At 38.9% G+C, this 25103-nt stretch overlaps 1 protein-coding gene across 1 annotated transcript; it reads left to right on the forward strand.

Annotated features, from left to right (window-relative positions):
* The first annotated feature begins 4790 nt into the window (after positions 1 to 4790).
* LOC127660737 (mitogen-activated protein kinase kinase kinase 9-like) lies at positions 4791 to 25093 on the forward strand. Its single transcript, XM_052151127.1, has 11 exons — positions 4791 to 5417; positions 8934 to 9347; positions 11816 to 11996; positions 13535 to 13683; positions 13972 to 14147; positions 14798 to 15038; positions 15664 to 15786; positions 15905 to 16028; positions 16146 to 16258; positions 18373 to 19101; positions 22667 to 25093. The coding sequence occupies exons 1-11, from the start codon at positions 5045 to 5047 to the stop codon at positions 23071 to 23073; spliced, it is 3030 nt and encodes a 1009-aa protein (XP_052007087.1). The 5' UTR covers positions 4791 to 5044; the 3' UTR covers positions 23074 to 25093.
* The last annotated feature ends 10 nt before the right edge of the window (positions 25094 to 25103 follow it).

Genomic DNA, 25103 nt, shown 5'->3' on the forward strand with positions numbered 1-25103 from the left:
GACTGTTCTGTAGTTTTGTTTTAACCTGCCAAAAAGAATTTTTGAGTTTTAAAGGAATAGAGATATTCTGCCCTACAAAGGCAAAACGCAGTAACTACATATTTATATAAAAAATGAATAAAAATCCTGTATAATTTGTGGGGGAAAACTGGCAGCTCTCGTTGCCAGAAATTCACCATTACAAATATAGTAACCAATTACTAGTTCACCATTTTTTTTTCTACTGTTGCATTTTTACATTTTTCCAAGTGTTACCAAACACTAAAACAGAGAAACCCATGAAATAGAGAAATTTGTATTCGTTTTAGTTACTGCTATTTTTAACATGCCAAACCTGTCTGTCACAGGACAGATAATAGTCTTAAGAGACCAGATTCCTGACATAATTTTATAAAATATGTTTGTTACTGAATTTTGCCTTTGCACAGCAGTATTGTAAAGGAACAGTGTTTTTTGGACAGATCAGCAACACGTCAGCTTACAGTGGATCAGTTTAAAGAATGATCATCAATTCATCTGACTGACTAAAAAGTTGTTTGTGCCTATTTTTGCTGTAGTGTGATAAAAAGGAGGTTTTGGAAGAGGTTTCTGTATTATCTTAGGGGATGTGATGTCAAGAAAGAATTGTTTAGGACAGCCAATAAAACGCAGAGGCCAGAACCAAAGAACAGAACCTAGTTTAGACGGCACCCGGAAGCTGTAGTGGTTCTCTGAGCCACTGGGGGGATACAGCCCTGTTCCACAATTATATGTTTTTACAACTTGTGCAGTCTGTATGTGCGAGTGTGTGTGTGTGCGCGTGCGTGCGTGCCTGTATGTATTTTGCATATTTATATCTTGCCTGTTCACAAACAGAAGCCAAATCAGTTGTGTCCTGGCTATCAGTATAAGGATTACAGCACCTGCAGCTAAAATTGACTCTTTTTAAAATAAATTTATAAATATGTTTACATACATGTAAAACTATGTGTGTAAGAGAGAATGAGAGAGTGATATCAAAATCGCAAATGTACATGCTGACATTTCTTTGGCCTTCTATGTGCTTCCAGTGACTTTGTTCATAATCTTTGTGCTTTATTTAAACTGTTTGAAGAAAAACATTTTAGAACCATTTGCTGAAATCATAGAAAAACATGCGCGCCCGCACACACACACACACACACACACACACTCTTTATGACTCATAAAGGCACATGTTAATGAGGTTTAGTGTTTTCAACTTTTATTGTACAGAAGGCACTGTCAGATCCAAACACAATGTGAGAACTTTCACCTCTCTATCTCTCTGTACAGAGGCAGGAGTGTGTATTAGCTACACAACACACTTTATTCACACACATTGGCTCAGTTCTAAACCTAGTGAGCTGCCTGCATAGACAGCATTTTAAGGCAATAGGTGCACTCCTGATGCAAAAGCTGTTCCAAAAGGTTGGCAGCATAACAATGTGGCCTTCTAATATATATTATTTTGGTCAAATTCTGAGACTACATATTAAATGGTGCATGGAGAATTTATTTCAATTAAATATTTCGCAATCCCAAATGTATTGCGCCAAACAATCCAAGATGGCAGAAATGAGAGAAATGTTGACTATAAATATAATGAATCCAGAACAAAAAATATGTGTTTAATTTAAAATGTTGTTTATTTAATGTGTGGTTCATTTAATTTAATATATCAAATATTTATTTATCCTTTAGTAAAGGACCTCTTTACTCAATATTTGTGTGTACATTGTTTTTATGCTTAGTGGAGTATCATGTTGTTAGCTGAGCAAAATGTTAACAACACACTCTATTGAAGTCAATTGTGAGTCTTCAGTTGCCTTTGTCCTGAGGAGCACTACAGAGTTGTTGCCTATGTAGAGCATTTGACTTGTGAGATTTATTTTAGTTAGGATGCTTTCTTAGAAGTAGGGTTTCCAAATGTCCTGTATTAGCCACAACGTCCCATATATGGGTCGAAATGACAACGTCCCATGTGGCATTATTTCTCAACCTTTTTGACTCCAAGACCCCCCATTGTCTGATAAAATATTCAAAGGCCCCCAATGTAGGCTATTAGATATTTATATTATAAGATATTTACTCAGATACTTCTACTGTAATGATGACAAGGCTTATTTTTCAAAGTTTTTTTTAATGTAAGAAATTTCTAGCTAAATAGATTAAAACAATTATTCATGATACATTTTTTGATTCTAGAAATGTCTAGAACTGTATGTTCTTCATAAAAAGCAAGCTGTTAGTGGGTTATCCCCCAAACCTGCATTGAATTATAATAATTATATAAAAATTATAATATTCTACCTTATTTTTTATTCATTTTAATAGATCTTGAGGCCCCCCTTGAAGTGTTCTGTGGCCCCCTAGTGGGTCCCGACCCCCTGGTTGAGAACCACTGCCTTATGGGACACCTATTGTGCCATATTTTAGCAGAGCAAGCCTACAAGACAGATACCTTTGTAGCCAGTAGACAGCAAGGCAGCTTGCTAGGTTTTGGAATATAGCCACTCTCAAACTCCATAAGCATCCATACAACCAGTTGTATGCAGGAGAAAGAATATATTACCAGAATATATAAAAGATTACCAGTATATACTTAAACAGTATTCAGCTTGAACACTCAGTGACTTTCAGTGAGCTGTCTATGGTACGGTTGAATGTGCCTAGTGTGGCTAAACTATAGTAGATTTTCACCACAGCTGAGTATAAATGACCCAGGCTGTGGTCTGTGGTTGGATCAAAACTACATTCAGCATACGGCACTTACATCTCAACACTGGGCTCGGTCTTAGAGCATTTTTGAGCCAGTGATTCGACTTTACATTGCTTTTCCCATCTCTGTTTGGGTTAATTTACACACACATAATATGCACAATTTAGTTAACTATGATTCCTGGGGAGGGTTGTTATGAAAAGACATGGGTGGACCTCCATGTTATGTGATGTTGACCATGGTGGACAGCTGTCTTCACCCCCCCTCCACACTATTTTTGAGCTTTTCTACTGCCAACTCTCACTTCCAGATGTTTAGATGCAGGTGAACTTGTTTAAAAGAGATTTCAGATGATGTCACTTACTGTATAATCTTGAAGTCACACAAGTCTTACAAACGTACCAGGGGGCTGACTCTTACACACAAACACACTCCTCTTCAGTCTGATGGTGAAGCAGATGGTGATTATGTTCATCTATTGTTGTTTCATTCTTTTTTTGTTTGTTTGTTTTTTACTCTAACAAAAAAGTCATGTTTTATTTTCAGGAAATTATGCATGGAATTTACCTTTATTGAATTAATTTATGTCAGCTAATTAATTTATTTTGATTCCTTTGCTCACAAGAAAAATAAATAAAAAATATTTGAACAATCCCTCTGATGTCAGTTGTGCTAAATGTTTGTGATGTTTACCTGTTCGAGAAATAAACACATATAAAGTCCACATTGTTTATTCTTAAAGGCATAGATTACCCCCAATTTCTGTCATCATTTACTCACAATCGTGTTGTCCCAAACATTTTTGCTGTTCCAAAGTTTTTGCTGTACATAGAACACAAAAGGAGATTTTTGGCAGAATGTTACTCTCAGTTCTTCAACAATTTTGCTGTCTTTAATAAATAAATAAATAAATACTAATTATAATATTTTGTTACTATTCATTTTACGAATGTGACATTTCTATGTTTTATGCAGAGCACTTTGTAAACACTGTTTTAAAAAGTGCTAATGTAAAGATTTATTTCACCCTTCACATTATTGTATGGAAAATATGCAATGAAAGTGAATGGTGACTGAGTAAGTAAGAAAGTAAGTAAAACTTTCTTTAAAACATTCTGCCTAACATCTAAGAATTGTAATATAAGGGTGAATAATCCCTTTTTTAAATCCTGTTAATTTATGAATTAATTGGTAATACTTTTCAATAAGGTTCTATTTAGTTTTACATTAATGAATGTAGTAGATAGGCCTATTACAAATTAACAACGAACCATTTTGATTAAAGTTAATTTATAAATAATACAAATTGTTTATTGTGAGTTCATAATGTATTAACTATTGTTTACATCATCTATGTTAATAATGTTAACAATAGTTCATTTAAAAAAAAATACATTGGTAGCCTATATGATGTTTAACTTATTTTAATGATTAAATAATTAGAAAATGGTTCAAAACAAGAAATGGATTGTAGATTTATTGACGTACAGCAGGGCTGCAGAGACAATATCAGCATATAAGAGGTTAGGGGAACGTTATTGCGACGTTAGGGGAACGTTCTCCAAACCGTCAGGGAACGTTCTTATTTATTTTTTGTTAAATAGGTTAAACTTTCCTGAGAGAACGTTAAGAAAAAGTATTGTTCATTGTTAATATTAACTAATGTAGTTAACCTACTGTATGTGAACAATTACAACCTTATTGTAAAGTGTTACCAATTAGGCTAATTTGCAGCTAATTCGCATCTTCTGACAAGCCTTTAAAAAATTATGTTAGGAGAAAATACCTCTTAGAAAATTACTGATCAATTCTACCCACTTTTACTTTTTACAGATTAAGACTGAAATATCATAATTTTTTCTTTTCAACTCTGCGCCCGTGCGCTGTCCCGTCGCGTGGTGCTGAAATGCCTCTCGCGCATTTGCTGTGACAGAGATTTAAAGGGCGGGTCCTTTGAAGAGGCGTAATGTGATTGATGCTTCACTGCGCCAATGAAAGCACACGAATCAGGGTTTTTAACACGTTAAACCGCTGGAATCATGTGTTGGGAGGGGGCGAGTGTTGGCTCAGGAGCGGATGAGAGGTGCAGGACAATGTTATAGCAAATTAAAGAAAAAAGGGCCTTATGTTGGGGACTGAATGAACATTGAACGAGCCCGAGCGGTCCCGTTCGTGTGAAATGAGGCGGGCAGCCGGTCTGAGGCTCGGTGAGGCGAGAGGGTGTTTGGAGTAATTGGTACTTATGCTGCTTTTCCGCGTCTGGATTTGAGTTCTGCGTAAGGTGAGAAGCTGAACCGGGCCGGGTCGCCCCTATGGATCGGCACCATGGATGCTTTCAGTTTCCCCTTTAACAGCAGCGATGAAACCGCGCAGCCTTCTAGTCGGCCGGGGACACATATCCCCGGGCATGGCCTTTTGGCGGCGGCGGCGACTACCCCATCCAAAGCCGTATACTGGACCGTCGTGTTTGATTATGATGCCACCGCCGAGGATGAGCTCAGTCTGCGGAAGGGGGATCGGGTTGAGGTGTTGTCCAAGGATTCGCTGGTGTCCGGGGATGAGGGCTGGTGGACAGGTATGATCGAGGACCGGGTCGGTATTTTCCCCAGTAACTACGTGAGCGGTGGTAACGGCATCTCGGAGAAAATCCGGGACACGGCAGAGAACTACGACGAATATTCGGTGCCTCAGTTACACTGTAAGTAGCCAAACCTGAGTGGTATGGGGTGGCATTTTAAAAACATTTTATGACTAGCATATATATATTATTAGAAGTAGTAGTATTTTTTTTTTTTTACATAAAGTGGTCCCCCACCGTCTAATTATCTAAATAATAATTATCCACTTTCACTCGGCAGATAACATTTTATTTGGCATTTTAACTTGCTCTTTTATGCTTAGATGTGTTACATGGATCCATGGATTGAGGGTTAAATATACGAAGCAGCAGCAGCTTCCATGACAGAGGGTCTAAAAGTATCATTACACAAATTAAAGCATGCCAGCATGTGAAAGAGGGTGATGAATAATCAATTCAACTCACTCTCAGACTGTAGGCCTTCATTGAACTTCCTACAGAGTCAAATGCACAATCAAATACTGTACACAAATGCATCAACTCATAGCTCATGTAGCTGAAATAGCCCATCTATTAATTTGGCTATGTAGTAAAATTATAGGGGTTTCCTTTACAGTGCCTATAGAAAATCATCATACTCCTTTGGAATAGTCTGGAATAGTCAGTCTGTGTGTGTGTGTGTGTGTGTGTGTGTGTGTGTGTGTGTGTGTGTGTGTGTGTGTGTGTGTGTGTGTTATAGCCTGAAATCAAAACCCTGAAAAATATGAAAGATGAAAAACTACCTTTTGCTTTAATGACAGCCATCAGTCTGTTTAGAAATGTCTCTACTACCTTTTCACACTAGATTGGGGAATATTTGCCCATTCTTTCTTGCTTAAAGTTCAATTTTTGTCTCATCTGACCATGGAGGATTCTGATGCCATTGGCAAAAGGTTTTATGGTCAGATGAGACAAAGATGTCACTTTTTGGAATGAACTCCAAGCGCTAGCCTATATTTGGAGAAAACCAAACAACGCACACCACCCAGAACATACCATACCTACTGTGAAGCATTGTGGGGGTGTTTCTCTTCAGCGGGGACTGGGCAATTGTTCACGATTGAAGGGAAAATCGATGCTGCCATGTACACCCAAATTCTTAAGGAAAATCTGTGGCACTATGATCGACAACTGAAGATGGCCAGGATGTTCACCTTTCAACACAACAATGACCCTAAACACACCGCAAAAAAAAAAAAAACAATGCAGTGGCTTTAACATAGGAACTTCAAAGACCTTGAGTGCTCAAGTCAAAGCTGTGACCTAAATTCAATAGAAAACCCGTGGATGGATTGAAGAGAGTAGTCCATTGCCGCTCAACCCACAATTTGACCAGAGACTGTTTAGCAGAGACGGGACACGTAATATAATGAATGGGAGAAATTGGAATGCCCAACAATCAACAGATGTCGAAAAGAAGTCCCGCCTTACAGGTAAAAGTGCCAATCACCTTTTAGATACAGAATCACATGTCAATCAACTCGAGAACGTGCATGCGCATTCACATTACAAGCCGGGAAATTTGTGGGTTTTTAGTGTTATCTGAGGTAAAGAAGCACAATTTATGATTTCAGTGTTGTCAGATTTGACTGCTGATTAGAAATATGTTATTTGATCATAATCTAGACCAACTGTTTTTGAGATTTCGGTGTTCCCCCATTCATTAGATAGGTGTTGCACTGTCATTACTGGAAATTGCTTCTCGAGAGCGTTCCAAAGATGGCAAACAGTGGACTGACTTACTAGAAAGATTTTGATTTGACTGAACACAAACAATTCTGCAAGGAAGATTGGGCAAATATTCCCCAAAATAGCTGCATGATGCTTGTAGATACATATCCAAACAGACTGTCATTAAAGCAAAAGATAGTTTTACAAAGTATTAAATCCAGGGCTATAATCACTTTTCAAACCCTTTGTTGTTCTTTTACACGTTTTTGGAACTGTTGCCTTTTTCTTCACTACTTGAATGTTATAAGGCCAAATTTGTAAACAAAGCAGGATTTATTTATTTTTTATTGGTTTGATTTCAGGCTGTAAGACAAAAAAAGAAGTGACTATTCCAAAGTGATATAATGATTTTTGATAGACACTGTATGTTCTTTGTTTAAATGCAGTCTTGTTGCCTGTTTAAAAATGATATGTGCTGTTTTCATAACGTGGAGGTGTGTGTGTGTGTAATGTGCTTATTTTATGTTTTATATCTCCTGTACTGCTGTGTTTCCATGTGTAGTCAGTTTCATGTTATGTGTTGCTGGTGGTCGTCTGCTTTGCCTGGATGGCTGCTGGCCTACTTTTTTATATCATGTGATTACTGCCAACAGAAATATTAATAAGAGACACAGTGGCCCAGACACATCGTAATCGCAAGAGCAGGGGAGAGGAGACAAGCTCACACACACCTTTGTTTTACTGCTTTGCTTTTTCTCTCATTTTTAAAGATTCCGGTAACAGCTACCTGAAGTGAGACTGAATAACTAATCAATGCTAGTCTTTCTCTGTAGCATCAACAGCATGTAAATATGAATTATTTTCTGTTTGTTTTCATGAACAACCCATCTCTAATTAACTTTCTCAAATAAACACACTTCCTCAAGCTTTCAAATGCCCACTCACACTATTTCTTTATTTCAGGGGTAGAAGCATATCATTATATGAGAGGGAAACATGGCACATATCTGTATGTTTTGTCCTGTCTCGTGATAGTATGTGAAATCTACAGTGGCAACATAAAGAATTTGGACACTTTAAGGAATATTCTGGGTTCAATACAAGTTAAACTCAATTGACAGCATTTGTGGCATAAAATGGATTACCACAAAAATACATTTTGAGCGTTTTCTTTAAAAATAGTAAATATCTGGGTTACAGTGAGGCACTTACAATGCAAGTGAATGGTGCCAATCAGTAAACTTTAAAATATGCACGTTCGCATGATTTTAGTTTGATAAAATCACTTACTAACCTTTTCTGTGTAAAGTTAAAGCCAATTTTAACATTTTATAATCATGATGACCTAATCAAACCCTAAAAAGACTGTAAAAATTACAATTTAAACAAACTTACAGCTCAAATAATCCATGAGTTTTACCAGAAGAATTAATGTAAGTGCTTTAATAAAATTACAAGTTTCACATTTCTGCCTTTAAACCCTCCAAAAAGTGTCCCAATTCACTTCCACAGTAAGCGCCTGTAACTTTGACTTTTGCTTTCTTTAAAGAAAAGGAGGGACAAGTCAAATAATTTTTTGTAGTGATCAACATTATGCCACAAATGCTGTCGATTGCATTTTCAATTTTTAAATTAAAAATTGAAAATGCAATTCAATTAGATAACAAATATCAAACCAGTTTGTTAGGTTTAAAAATGCCAATACAATAAATCTATCCACTAAAATGACCATGGGATCAGTTGGTTAAAACTAATGTCAAAATTGCTCAGAAAGTGAAGCTAGTTTTGAGATAGCATCAATTTGTTTGCAGATGCCACATGGTCTCATGTTTTCATGTCTAATGCAATGACATCCATGCAATTTTAAGTGTGGCTTTAGTGTCCAGAAACTTCTGGGGTCACTATATGTTCTCTCACTCTCTACAGTGCTGCATATAGACTTCAGTGAGTTGGCCCTTGAGGAAATGATTGGAGTTGGGGGTTTTGGTAAGGTGTACCGTGCCATTTGGAAAGGCAAGGAGGTGGCAGTGAAGGCTGCTCGCCGGGACCCAGACGAGGACGTGTCTCAGACTCTGGAGAGTGTCCATCAGGAGGCCAAGCTCTTCACTATGCTGACACACCCCAACATCATGGGCCTTCTGGGTGTATGCCTGCAGGAGCCCAACCTCTGTCTGGTCATGGAGTATGCCCGCGGTGGGCCTCTCAATCGGGCGCTAGCTGGGAAACGCATTGCTCCGCACACGCTGGTGGACTGGGCGGTACAGATTGCACGTGCCATGCTCTACCTGCACTGCCAAGCCATTGTACCTGTCATCCACAGAGACCTGAAGTCCAGCAACAGTAAGAGAACTTTCATTATTAGACCATATGACATTGATTTCACAGGCTGTTTCTTCAGCATAGTCTTCCCTGTGTGCCGTATGTGAGCTTTTTTTCTGTCAGTGGTTTGTTAATATGACCTCTACCCTGACTAAAATCTATTGTTCATGGAAGGAATGTGTGTCGATGTGTGTTATGAAGTTGGAGTGGCTGGCTCGTGAATCAGCTCTCTTAGTGTGCAAGTGGGTTGTAATCCTGTGTTTGGCAGTTGACTTGTCTGATTGGATCCTCTAAACCCAAAGCCTATTACAGAGGATTTGCTTTTACCCTCACTCCCTGCTACTCCCGGATTGGCTGCTTAGAACATTTCCTGGTCTGTGATAGGCCGCTCAGATATGATCAGCATAGGACCTTGCAAACAACTGGTCACTGTAGTTCAAAGATAAGTCTATAAGGATTTTTATTGGTTGTGTTGTGGGAAAACAAAGTCAGCTAATTATAACAAAACTGACACGTTTGTTGTTCTATCATTGTAGGGATTTTTCCATTGACTTCTATTGTTTTTGTACATGGCGCAAATTATATTTTCTGTACTCTAACTCCTTAACCTAAACCTTATCCTCACAGAAACCTTTTTGCATTTTTAGATTTCCATCAAGACATCCTTTAGGATGTTTACTAAGCCATTTCCTTCTTGGTCTTCAAAATGTAGGCAAAACCTGACCAACACAAACATAATTGTGCATGCAAACTAACATGGAGAATCAGATAGACAGACTATGTTCTACAAGAGAATAATTCATATGTGTAAATCTAATATTGAACTACTAAAACTTTTAAGTATCATTGGATATTATTGATGATCTTTTCCATTCATGCTGCTCCAAAAATCTTAATGAAACCACAAGGAGAATGTGTTGTGTCCTGAAGAGGATTCAATTAAATATAAATAAAGAAGTTTGATAATTTCAGGACCAGTAGGGTGGACAGCACCTCCACACAGTTGCTTGTTAATGAAATAGCCAAGACTTTAGTAAGTTTTTGTTGTAAAAATAGTGACTACAGCATGTTTTCCAGCTTATAATCACTCTGATACTCTATCTTAGCATGCTGATTTTGACTTACAATGGTTTAAATAAGTGTCTGCACACTTAAATATGTTTGAATATCTTTTCATTATATAACAAAATATCAAACCCAGTGGCATATTATAAACAAATTATTTAGCAATAGATATACTGTTAAAAATGAAGACTACTACTTTTTTGGTTGAGCTAAGACACATGTGAGAACTTGAATGGAACTGACTGAATCTACTAAAAGTGATATTGGGAGCAGTTGGTTAAAATAAGTGAAAAAAATGGCTAAGAAAAGGGAATACAGTTTGCATGCAGATGACACATGCCTTGATATTTTGTTTTCTAATGCAATATAATTAATGTATTCTTAAGTGTGACAAAGAAATAGTTCACCAAAATATTTAAAGTATCTCATCATTTACTAACCCTCATGCCATCCCAGATGTGTATGACTTTCTTTCTTCTGCAGAACACAAACAAAGATTTTTAGAAGAATATCTCAGCTCTGTAGTTCCATACAATGCAAGTGAATGATGACCAAAACTTTGAAGCTCCAAAAAGCTCAAAAAGCAACATAAAAGTAATCCATATGACTCTAGAGGTTTAATCCATGTCTTGAAGTGATCCAATCAGTTTTGGATGAGAACAAACCAAAATGTAACTTCTTTTTCTCTATAAATCTTGACATCTGCAGTCTCCGTGGTGATCATGATTTCAAACTGGATTACACTTCCTAGCACTATTCTGTGATTGTGTCAAGCCCTAGGCAGTGTAATCAAGCTTAAAATCATGACCATGCCTAGAGACTGCAATGGCAACATATACAGTACAGTGAAAATGGAGTTATATTGTGGTCTATTCTCACCCAAAATCAATTGGATTGCTTCAGCAGTCATGGATTGAACCACTGGAGTCATAGGGATCACTTTTATGCTGCCTTTATGTGCTTTTTTGAGCTTAAAAGTTCTGGCCACCATTCACTTATATTGTATGGGTTACAGAACTGAAATATTCATCTAAAACTCTTTTTTTGTGTTCTGCTGAATAAAGAAAGTAATACGCAAGGGATGGCATGTGGGTGAGTAAAAAATATGAGAGAATTTTCATTTTTGGGTGAACTATCCCTTTAAGTGTCCAAAAGTTCCAAGTGCCCAATACTTTTTGGGCCCTTGTATATGAGTTGTGATCTTTTGTCTCATTCTCTCCCTCTTTGTCTCTTCTTCTCTATTTTTTCTTGTTTAATTTTTACATGATCCTTTATCTCTGGTTCTCATTTTTGATTAACTGTATTTCCTGATGTTGTGATCGCCAACCTAATTCAATTTCCTACCACAATCTCTCTACAGTGTTATTGCATTGACACCCCACTGATTCATTTACTCAATCATCATTATTGTAATTGTCTCACAGTTCTGATTCTGGAACGAGTGGAGAACGATGATCTGAACAACAAGACGCTAAAGGTGACAGATTTCGGTTTGGCTCGAGAGTGGCACCGGACCACAAAAATGAGTGCAGCGGGGACGTACGCCTGGATGGCTCCTGAGGTCATCCGCTCCTCAACCTTTTCCAAGGGCAGTGACGTGTGGAGGTGGGCACGAGGATATGTGTTTGTTTCTGACCAATCCATAACAAAGTTTCTTTAAAGCTGAAGTGTGTCATTTCTGCGCCACTAGCATCACCAAAGACTTTTTTTGCAAAAAGAGTACATTGTTTTTAAACACGAATGCCATTCATTGACAAACAGTTAGCCCACCCCCAACTCACGCCATTGGATGAGTCAGTACTGCTGTGTCAGGCTGGAAAGGTTGCTCAAAACAAACAGAGGAAGTTTTATAGCTCAACAGGGACACAATATTTACAGAAAATTCTATCTAGGCAATAGGCATATAAATATTGCTTATATCCAGGGCTGGACTGGTAATCTGGCATACCGGGCATTTCCCCCGGTGGGCCGACACACATTGGGGCCGTTCGGGGGTGGACTGGTCATCAGGAGAACCGAGCGGGCCGGTGGGTCGGCTGCAAAATGTGCCGAATGGGACACCGCGTTATACAGAACAGACCACAAAATGGCACTGCGATATGCAGAGAAGGACAGTGAACCCCCCCTCCCCGCTCAACAGTTGGGCCAGTTGCCCAGTCCAGCCCTGCTTATATCTATTTTAATTCCAGTTTGAATCCTGCTCAGAGAAGGTCAAGCAGGCTCGATTGCATGAACAATGGTATAATAAAGCCAGATTGAGAGTTTTTATACTGTCCCTGACTATTCCCTGTTTTTTTTAAATGCAAAAAAAAAATAGATAAATAATGGGACACCGATTCTGGAGAAGTTCTCAAAAGGACAATTTGAGTAAAAAAACGTAGTCTTAGAGTTAAGGTTAGTCTGTATTAATTTTAATTAGCTTAATTTAAGAAAAATATCATAGACAGCATATATATATGTGACATGATAAAGGATGTTTCATATAAATTCATAGCTGAAATTGAGGTGTGTTCTCTCATACAGTATTACTGCTAGTCTGAAGGTGATGGTCTTATCGTGCTGGTTCATAACACTGGTTTAGTTTTGTTGGGCAAACCATACTGTAGATAACAGATGGTACAGTAGCATCAAATGAAGGTTGTTGTTTTTTTACCATATTAACAAACACATGGTGCCATGAGCACAGTCTCTCACACTGGTCTTTGTGTTTTTGGTACTTGGCTGTTGGCTGTATGATTTACGGTTATAGTCTCTAGAGCTTGCTCATTTAAAATTACAGTAAAATACCTGTGTATAACCATTCTTCATTCTCTGTCTATTTATTTCTTCTTTTGTTTTTGTTTCTTTCAGTTTTAAACTGTAGATGATGGTTTTTCTATCTTGTCTGTCTGTCACAAGACTGACAGCAAGGCAATATTTTTTGCCCATTTGACACTGAAGCAGAGATTTAATGAGTTTTGTTTACTTTGGAACACAATGCTTGTCATTTGTTTCATAGGCTAGTGTCTGTGTTTGTGTTACTGTTATTGTGGCTGTTTTCTTTTAGCATTCCTCTATTTCCTGCATAAATTCAGCTGCTGACAGCTTGTGGTTGTCAGTAAAGTCTTGTTTAAACTCTGCGTCTCTCTCTCTCTCACACACAGTTATGGGGTTTTGTTGTGGGAGCTGCTAACAGGAGAGGTGCCATTTCGTGGCATTGATAGTCTGGCAGTAGCTTACGGTGTGGCTATGAATAAACTGTCTCTACCGATCCCCTCCACCTGCCCCGAGCCATTTGCCCGACTGATGGAAGGCAAGAAAACCTCTCATCTACTGCTGTTCTATTGCAATTTAGTCTCTGCATGACTACAGTTTTAAAGACATAGTTCACCCAAAAATTATCAATCATCATGTTGTTCCAAACCTGTATGACTTTATCTTTATTCTGTTGAACACAAAAAGATATACAGTATTAGGCGGAATGTTAGCCTCAGTCACCATTCACTTTCATTGTATTGCAATAGCTAAATTGACCCCCTGAGTGCTCTCCAGACATTCTGTTCAGCTGACACCAGCTGTTTGTTTCTTTCACCTGCTGTAGACTGTTGGAATGTGGACCCTCACGCACGCCCCCACTTCACTAGTATTCTAGACCAGCTGACAGCTATCGAGGAGTCAGGCTTCTTTGAGATGCCGGCAGAATCATTCCAATCCCTGCAGGATGACTGGAAGCTGGAGGTTCAGGAGATGTTCGACCAGCTCAGAGCCAAAGAGAAGGTCTGCATAAACACACATATGTTTGTTTTTATATCATGGCAGGGAATTTCCATTGATTTATATTATTTTTACACTGAGTTGATGATTTTCTATGTCCTTTCCCAACACCTTCTTAAACCCAACCCTCATACAAACCATTCTGCATTTTTACGTTTTCATTAAGATTTTATTTAGTACGTTTATTCAACTTTTTCTCCACAATGTAGGTGATTTCAGGTTTTCCTATCCTAAGTAAGAGTAATCTGATTGCAAGAATTTTAAATGTTCTGTATCATATTACTTTTTGACTAAAAAGTAATGAGATTACAGTAACTAATTACTTTGTAATCTGATACACCCTACACTGAACACTACCCTTACAAAAATCAACATTACTTAAGTTAAAACAGCCCTAAATGCTCTTCAAAGGGGGTTTTGTTAGATTTAGCTAACATCTGGGGACAAACTATAGGTTTGCACACTTCTATTTCAGAAAAAACTACCATAACATTGCAGTTACACAGTTTTTATTCTATCAAAACTTTGTTAAACTCACTTCTATGGTGATGCCAAACTCCGTAATGACTGGATTTCAGATATATTTAGCAGATTATACACCTGACATAGAGCAGAATGATGAGTAAGTTGGATCTTTCTCTCTCTCTTTGTAGGAGTTGAGATCCTGGGAGGAAGAACTGAGTCGTGCGGCTCTACAGCAGAAGTACCAGGAAGAGGCTTTACGACGGCGTGAGCAGGAACTGGCGGAAAGAGAGATTCACATTTTGGAACGAGAGCTCAATGTCATCATTCACCAACTGTACCAGGAGAAACCACGAGTGCAACACCGGCACGGAAAGTTCCGACGCAGTCGACTTAAACTGCGTGACGGAAACCGCATCAGTCTGCCTTCAGGTTAATATTTCATATTATTGTGTATATCTGTCATTATTTACTAATCCTTCTTGTTCCAAAAATGTTTCACTTTTATTCTTGTGTGTAATGTTAAATAAGCATTTTGTTCTTTTCCATTCTTTCCCTTAATGAAGCTCTGAAATGGACTAAAAGTCGAGTTAAATGGACTAAAATCGAGTTTCAACACCATGTAATGCCAAACGCCATTGGTTCTTAAGTGTCTCATGGTCAAGTGTCATTGACGTCAATGCCGCCATATTTGATTGAAGAGTTTCAGTAAATAAAGACTAAAATGTTGTTCTGTTCCTCACACAAAGCTATTGTAAGGTTTCAGAAGACTCAGAATACATCACACAAGTCAAATTGACTACTTGTTGGATACATTAATGATGCTTTTTTTGTCAATTTTAAGCTTGACAGACCCAGTTTTCATTTATTTTCTTTATTATGGAAAAAAATAGTCAGGATTCTTCAAATTTCCATGGAAGAAATTATGACCGATTTTTCATTTTTGGGTGAAGTTTTACTTTAATAAATACTGTATATGTGTTAGTTTATAATAGCTTGTGTATGTGTAGTGGTATTATGATGTTTACCATATAATGGTTTTATGTGTGTGTTTCAGATTTCCAGCATAAGATCACGGTACAAGCATCACCATCTTTGGATAGAAGGCGGAGCCTCCTGGGCAGTAACTCCACACCCCCAAACAGCCCTCTTGTTTTGCCACGCCTCCGTGCAATCCAGTGTAAGTATGTTTGTGTAAATTATTGATATTGCATATGCGTTTGTGAATATTTGTTTGCAACTACAGTATACATTGTCAGACCCAAGGTTAAAATACATATTCATATTCATTGTGACAGTGACCCCTGGAGTAGGAGGTCAAGCCTGGAGTCGTAACACTGCTTTCCAGTATGATGAAGAGGAGGAGAGGAAGACTTTACAGAAAAAAGGCAGAACACACAGAGAACACAGCGCTGATGAGAGGTGTGTGTGTGTGTATATGAGTGTGCATTGTACATAGCACAGCATAATACTTCAGCAAATGCATTAACACACGTAATCACAAACCTGCGTGTGCATATGTGTGTATGTGTTATTCAGTTTGAGGACTCCTAAAGAGGGCAGTCGGCAGCGTTCCTGCAGTGCTCCAAACCTAAGGCGCTCCCCCAGACACAGTCCTGCAGTACCAGGAGTGTCCAGTCTGGCTGAGACTGGTAACACTCACATCACACTATATTATCTTGTCATAACATTGGCATCGTATCACACATGCATCATAATCACATTAGCCTCGTACAGTGGCAATGAGTGAAGACTGACACACTGAACTTGTGGTGAAACACATAAGAGTTTCTTTTGTAATCTGGGAAATTTTGACCCTGGTGTGCCATGGACTGGTGCTGGGAGTAGGACATTATATTATAACAACTTTCATTAATAGCATTAAGAAACATTATTACCTTCTATAATGCTGAAAAGATGTACTACATTTAGAAATACATGTTGAAATCTATAGAATATTTGGCTATCTTTTATAAATCTGTCCACAGACACCCTGCAGTACCTTTACAGACCCCCTGGAGTCATCAGGGAGGCAACTCAGACACATTTCACTAGAGATATCAGAAATATTTCTCCACTCAGAAAAACATTGATCAAATATTGTGCAAGAGGCAAACCAGGTTCAGTTCATAGGAGTATTACAGTGGAAATGTATGGTGACATGCACACAATGAGCGCATTATTAGGAACACTATGGTCTTAATAATGTGCCCAACCTGATGTAGCCCATCCGCCTCATGGTTTGACGTGTTGTGCATTCTAAGATGCTATTCTGCTCACTAAAATTGTACAGAGTGGTTATCTGAGTTGCCGTAGCCTTTCTGTCAGCTCAAACCAGCATTCTCCATTGACCTCTCGTATCAACAAGGCATTTCTGTCCACAGAACTGCTGCTCACTGGATGTGTTTTGTTTTTGGCGCCATTCTGACTAAAATGTAGAGACTGTTTTGCGTGCAAATCCCAGGAGATCAGCAGTAACAGAAATACTCAAACAAGCTCGCCTGGCACCAAAATCATGCCTGACCCATATCTGCATGATTTTATGCATTGGACTGCTGCCACAAGATTGGCTGATTAGATATTAACATGAATAAGCAGGTGTACAGGTGTTCCTAATAATGTGCTCAGTGAGTGTACATTTGCAATAAGCACTAAAATGCGCCCTATGATGTGTTGCCAGCTGGAAGTAACATTGAAATACTGTCACTGGCTTTATGTTGGCAATGCCATTTTGACAATTTGCTGATGTAGTATTTACATTATTACTGTGACATCTTTTTGTGATATAAGAACAGTTTAAGAGGATAGTTCACCCAAAAATAAAGTTCTGTCAACATTTACACACCCTCATGTTGTTCCAAACCAGTAGGAGCCTATTTAGTTAAAGTTCATATATATATATATATATATATATATATATATATATATATATATATATACACATTTTGATATATGTTTGTTTGATATATGCTTCAGGAACAGGGTTGGGAACCACTGATTTACAAGATTTACATTGATTTAACATCGAGTTGTTTAGCAGGTGCTGAAAATGGTACTGGCCCTTTAAGAGGCCACAGCTCATCAACCGAGGCACACAGGTGTTGGGAGTTTAGTGGATAATTAGGAGAGTGGAGGTGCATGGTCTCTTGACCGTTTCTGTGCATGTGTGATTAGTGATAGATGTTTCTGTCCTTTCTTTTCATTTCTGAGTAACAATTAGCTGTAAAGAACATTAAAGGAAACATTTAAACACAAGTGCATTGTTTGGATGTAGACTTTGTTTTGGATACACATCACAGAGTCAAATAACTTAATGCTCTTGTAATGTCTTTAGAAGGAACAAAACCCATCTGTCTTATTTTCTTCCATGGAACACAAACCAACATGTTAAGAAGAAGGACAGTCTCATTCACCATTCACTTTCATGGTATAGAAAAATATGCAACGAATATGAATGGTGACTGAGACTAACACACTGCTTAACATCTCACTTTGTGTTCCATGGAAGAAAGTCATACAGATTTGGAACCACATGAGGGTGTGTAAATGGTGACAGAATTGTCATTTTTTGTTGAGCTTTCCCTTTAAAGTTATTGAGTAAATTTGAAGGAAAAAAAATGGGTAAATGGGTAATGTCACAGATTTTATTTACATTCTCATAAAAGCAACAAAGCTGATATAAAACCACACACTATAACTGACATTGGGAAAGTGGGTGATGTTGCAACATTATGAAATCTTTGTGCCACCTCCTCTCTCCCTGTAGAAAATGAAGACTGCTGCTTTCCATCGGAGTCAGCTGACTCTCCCGGCCAATCATACCTTTGCGTACCGTTGCACAGGGAGGCACATGCTGCGGACAGCTACGGCAGCGAGAGCGGCACAACTGGCATGGCTTCTGACACATCTCCCAATAACACGCGACGGAGCCTGAGTGGAAGTCGTAGATCAGAACTGGTGTTGCTAGGCTGTGGGGCGGCTCTGGCTGCCATTGGTTTGGGCCATAACCTGCTGGGCATGGTACATGTGGAGGAGAGTGTACGTACACGATGGGAAGGTCTGTTTCACCGTACTGGTGGTCAATGTCGTGGGACCAGCCCACCCACGCGCAAACTCTTTAAACGGGAAAGCCCTCGTCGCCCTCCCCATCCACCCTCTTCCTTTACACTCCTTTCTCTCTCTTCTGTTTCTGACTGTAACTCAACCCGTTCTCTCCTCCGCTCCGACAGTGAAGAGGTACTCGTGCTACGCTCACCTACTCCCCCTGGACAGACTCCGGCTCCTCTGAACCCCCTGGTCAACACCCACCTGGAGAGTTTTAAACGGCACCCTCGTCAGTCTCTCACGCCTACACATGTGCCCTCTGCACACAGTACAACCTGCAGGCTTCATCGTACACCTTCAGATGGTGCAATAAAGAAGGGATGCCCACCTGCCCGTAACAACTACAATTACACCCCTACCACACCCTCTAAAACAACGCAGGATCACACAGGTGAGAAATGTATGAAAACCTCTATTACTATCAAAAACAGTAATTTGATTTTCATTTCTGGGCCTGTTTCATAAATCCTTTGTCTTCAGTGTAACAGAGCTGTTACTCCATTTCAATAATAAAGTGAAATTCAATAATAAAGGAAATTGACACGAGGGGCTCTATTTTAAGAGCGGTAGCAATAAGCACAGTGCTATGCCATAAGTCATCAGCGCAAAGTCAGTGGGCATGGCCATAAAGTTTTGGTATTTTTGTTCAAGCATGTGCTAATTCTAAGCACAAATGGGTTTGGGAAAATGACACATGCAAAGCACTAATGGGCTGGGTCAAGTGCAATTTAATTCTGAGGTTCTGCACCAGCACTGTCTGCATCCTATTATATAGTCCATTCCCTGTCAAGCACCAATGATATAAAAAAAGACAGATCATTCATAAGAAGTTGGTAGTGTAAATGGACTATGCAACGAATTAGAAAAATAGAAATATGGACAGACAAAGTGGTTAACCCAATTCCCTGAATAAGGACACTGGTCCAAGTATCACTTACCCAGAAAAATGGCAGTACAGACTGTAAGACAAAAGACCCTGAAGCCCCCATATCCCAAAATTTTGACTGGAATCTTATCGTCACTTCCAGTCAAAAACACATAGCCATTTGTAATAAATGGAGCACACTCGGAGTCTCTAATAGTGTTCATGGCATTAGACTGTTCTTTACAGCCAGACTTAACAGAACTAATAGTTATGGGCACCATGAGCACAATAGGCTTAATGGGCATAAATGTATTTGAATATTCACCTTTAGACTTAAGCATAGGACAGTCGTTTTTCCAATGTCCTTTACCATGGCAGTAGTTCCAAACCAAATCAGCATTCTTAGGTGTCATAGGATCAGTTTTAAGACCAGACAGCTCCTTATTTTTATGAGACTCACCAAAACTTAGCTTATGAGTCAAAACATTCTCATCAGCGAGCACAGCAGCTTCTGGAGTAAACCTGAGCCTTACCGGTAAAAGCACACTGCAAAACAGTGTTCACTCTGTATCAGGCCAACCTTTTGCATCACCCACACACTCAAACAATGTGAAAAATATATCAGGATCTTTCTCATATAATGTTGGTAACAACCACAAATTTCCAATGGTGATGAATGAAGGATGAAGCTGAGAACAATAAGCAGGACTCTCATTAAGTTTACACTCTCTTACCAGATCTAAACGATATCTCTGGAGATCCAGGTTTGTTTGCTCAGTTTTACGCTTTTCACGTTGAAGTTCTAACTTCATACGCTCTTGCCAAGGATGTGCCCCCGAGACAGGTGCTCCCACGGTCACCAAATAAATCACGATCAGTTCAACTTCTCCCAAAAGTAATCAAGTCGCAAAGACATAACAGGGGAACAGAATGGGAACAGCAGCAATAAAGGTTCCCAAAATATCCATCCATCCATCCATCCATCCATCGTCAACCGCTTATCCTGTGTACAGGGTCGCGGGGGGCTGGAGCCTATCCCAGCTAACATTGGGCGAAAGGCGGGGGACACCCTGGACAGGTCGCCAGTCCATCGCAGGGCCCCAAAATATCCTCCCCACAAAAATAAATTAATTAAAATAAAACTGGGGAGGCAAACAAACAAACAAACAAAATATTCTTAAATCCAACGTTTATCTCCCACCAAAACATTGAATACAAATATTCAAAACAATAGCGCAACAAACAATGTTTGAATTCAATCTGCTGAAGAAACAACGCGGGTGACATTCACCCACCAAATAGCCAATGAACACAAACAAACAAAGTGCCTCAATCACTGAAACTAAATATACAAACCACGCCGAGAACGAAGGGATCACCAAAACTACAAAAATCCAGGATGAGCCACAACTTGTCATGGCCAGCTCGTAAGCCGCAACAATAAGGGAGACTACACACTAGATACAGACTAAAATATTATGTACAGGAATTGAAATAATAACAAAGCAAGAATAAAGCCAAACCACACAAGTCTGGATCGGGGACCCGCCAGGAATGATGAGAGCTGGATTTTAAAATCCCTCACCGCCCTCCGCACAGGTGAATCCGGATAGGCTTATTGAGCAGGGCTCATCAACTCAAAACTAAGCACCATCCCACAAACACCAGGGAGAAGAAAAACCACAAGCCCAGCAGGGGTCGTCACAGCACGCTCATGAAAACAGAGCCTAAAATGTGAGCTGTTGCCACTAGGGAAGCCAGTGTGTCTCTTCTGCTAAATGTAATTACTTGTAGTTTATAACATGCAGACAAATCACGCTCATATGCCTCATGCTTGCTTGCGATTAGCGACAAGTTCCTTATATCTGGGAACAAAAGCATGTCAGGCAGTTCTAGGACACAAATGTAGCCAATCATTTTGATGACAGGCCTTTGCTCCAGAGCCAGAAAATGACCAGAATAACCTGAACAATATTTGAGATGCTATGCGATGATATCGGTCCACTGGTTAGTGCAGTTATAAGTGAATTATTCAGTCGCATGACTTGTTTAGGGAAAGTCAGGTGACATTTCTGATGCGCATCTGGGAATTTATTTGCTAAATGTATTTCTTAATGAATTAAAAATGAATCCACCTAAAACAAGCATAAATGTTTTTTATGCACATTTTGGAGATTTTATTCTCCAAAATGTTGGCCTTTATGCGTTTATATTTGAACTTTTTCACTGTTGGAGTTTGATTTACATTCCGTCAATGTAAGTTTATGGGATTTTTGAGATTTTGTTATTTATTATGATCAGATAGAAAATATAAAGTAACCTCTGTCAGATCAGGCTAAAGTTCTGTGCTAGATTTGGTGAATGTAACTTGAAAGCTGTTGGAGCAGTTGCTTTTGATATTTTGGAAAAAAAAAAACAAAACCATGTCTGTATAGTAACGGTAAGTTGGCTTTGTCAAGCCACCATAGTGATAAAATGTCTACAGGGAGTGAGACATTGATAATTTTTACAGACTTGAACATCTTGAAAGCTAATTTACATATGGAGGGGGATCACATGTACTTTCATAAATTAATTTACACAGAAAACTCCTAAGTATAGACTATATATTGTCTGGATTACAATATAGACAGTCAGACTTACTGAATAGAAAGGGTGTTGCATCATGCCTGACAGATATCTTGCCGTATTTCAAACAATGGGTTATTGGTTCACTCCCATATTTTATGTTGCTTAATAAAAGCCTATATTGCCAAAGATTTTGTTGATAAATACATTTATAGTACATTTTCACAACCAGATTTTCTTCTGAATTCAGCAAGCAATGCACAGTAAAAATAGGCTCAGCACCAAAACTGTATTTTGAGCGCTGCCTCTATATGCTTATGCGTAATGCTTGCGACTGCTGTATGATTTAAAATGTGTGTAAATATGAATATGCTGCAGATGCAAGATGTGCGAAAAAGGCCTCAGAAATTGATTTATTTAATCTGTAATTTGTTGTATCTGAAATTATTTCCTGTCATGTGTCTGATGAAGCTGTATGTCTGAGTTTGCTCATGTGTTTTTGTTGCACCACATAACTGTGCAGTTAGCCCGTGGAGCTCAAGTGAGGACCCCTCGGAGTTGCCCCGTCTGCCTGACCCAAATCTAATCTTTCCACCTACACCACGTCGTCGCTTCCAACCTGAGCGTCCTAAGACTCTCGACTTCCTGGCTAGGCCTCGCCCTTCTCCACGAGCTCGCTGTGGATCCCAGTGGGGTGAATCTCCCGCTCACACCTCCAGCACTGAAACCCCATCCACTGTGGAGTTAGGAGGAAGTGTGGCTGTCTTGCCCACTCCAATGGAACCAACCCCATGTTCCCCTTGGGTGAATGACAGCCTTTTGGACCAACAAGATGAGGGACAATGCAGGGATGGTACACTGCCTCTCTCATCAGACCCCAGTTTAACCCGAGACTCCCCTTACAGAGTGCGACCAGGGTTTTGCTCCTGATTCCACTCTAAAAGAGTCACCCCTCCAAACCAAACTTCATACACAGTGATGAAAATGTAATTCCTTTTATAATTTACTCACCCTCATGTTGCTCCAAACCCATATGTCTTTCTCTTCTCCATGGAACACCAACGGAGGTCTTTCATTGGTGAAATGGTGACTGAGACTAACATTCTGCCTAACATCTCCTTTTGGTGTTCCACAGAAGAAAGTCATTTTGGGTTTGGGTCAACATGAGGGTGAGTATCTTCAATTTTGAGTGAACTACCCCTTTAATGATTCACAAAATCAGACCCACGTGGTTTCAGATGTAGCAAGTAGACCATCGGTTCAGACAGGGATTTGATCTAAATGACATCCGCTGCTGAATAGAAAGGTATAAAGTGTCAACCTGACAACCTACAGGAAAGTTCTCAGTATGCAAATATAATTACATTGTACATTATGCACACAAATGTACTTGGTTTTGTGCTTTGCTGATCAATTCAGCTGTGAAACCAAGGTTTTCAATAACAGCTCCTAATAAACATATAAACTCTTCACGTAATAGTGCAGTTTTGATAAGCTCTTCTTCATTAAACACTAAGGTCCAGATGTAATAAGCTATTGTTAAAAAAATACAAGCCAGATGCTTCATTATGGCCGGACTGATTTTCGAGTCCTTTAGAAAAGTACAGGATCTGCAGCTTTGATCTTGAGAGACATTTATCAGGACACTTTTTTATTTGCAAACTCGTTGTTTAATTCATATTGAGTGTCCTTTTGCGCAGTTTTAAATTTCTGTCAGTATGTATAAACACATTTCTGCATGTTTATGGTAGAATTAGGACCTCCTGGGCTAGCTGAGAAATTTTGGACCATTTTCAGGTATTATTTGTCATACACGGATGCGATTGTATACCTTTTAGAAGTGCTTTTTTTCTGGTCTCATGAATGTACTGTATATTTATATCATATTTCTCATATTTACACTGTCCAAGATCACTAATTGTTCTGTGGTTTTCACTGTAGCATGAAGTACATAGACATTCAAAAATAATATGCTAGTTTAACAACAATGCTGATATTCACTAATGAAACCTCATTCACCAGAATTGAACATCTTTAAGATGAATTAATTGGCTCTAAATGTGTAACTATACAATAGTCAGGTGTATTACTGCAGTCTTCCAGTCTTTGTGTATGTACAATGTGTGTGTGTGTGTGTGTGTGTGTGTGTGTGAGAGAGAGAGAGAGAGAGAGAGAGAGAGAGAGAGAGAGAGAGAGTGACAGAGGTAAATGCATGTAATTGGAGGATTCCATGCTGTTTGTCCACAGAATTATTTTGAGATTTTTTTTAAGGATGATTTAAATTTGTTTTGACATTTTATAAGGTATATATCTTTTGTGCAATATATACATTTTCATGTAAACATTGATACTAATTTCTGAATGTATTTATTAATTTAAGTTATTTTTGTATGTATTTTGCGCATTGCTTTTTTTGTTATTTTGTAAAGACTTTGATGAAGAGAAATGTTTCTGTCTGGCTTTTTGAACATGCTCAGACACGTAGACTTGAACATTCTTTTGCACATGCTCATGTCTAGATTGGGGTTTACAGCAGTGTTGTCTGCTGTGTCTCGCAACCCTTACTCTTTCATCTCTGTACTGGCAAACGTTCTTTTGAGACACAACAACATTTGGGGCCAAAAACCTGATTAAACAAACCAAATTTCAAAATAATTTGAACACCATGTGTACACCTAAACAAAGTCCTAAAATATCAGACCAGTTGACTCAGGATCCAGGAATGCTTGCTTCATTCTGAATGTGGTATATATATTTTTTTTGTGCTTGAAGGAATGTGTAGCCAACATGAAGAGCATCTCCTGTCATTTATCAGCACAATCACTGCTGTCTCTGAGATCCAGGCAAGTGTTTTGGGTTCTGAAGCTGCTGCTATGAAACTTGTATTGCACCCGAGCAAATTAGACTTGTGTAAGAGCTAAATTAAAGCCCTGAAATGCTGAAATGTGGTGGTTTGTGAC

The sequence above is a fragment of the Xyrauchen texanus genome, chromosome 20 (assembly GCF_025860055.1).
Source record: "Xyrauchen texanus isolate HMW12.3.18 chromosome 20, RBS_HiC_50CHRs, whole genome shotgun sequence".
Classification (NCBI taxonomy): domain Eukaryota; kingdom Metazoa; phylum Chordata; class Actinopteri; order Cypriniformes; family Catostomidae; genus Xyrauchen; species Xyrauchen texanus.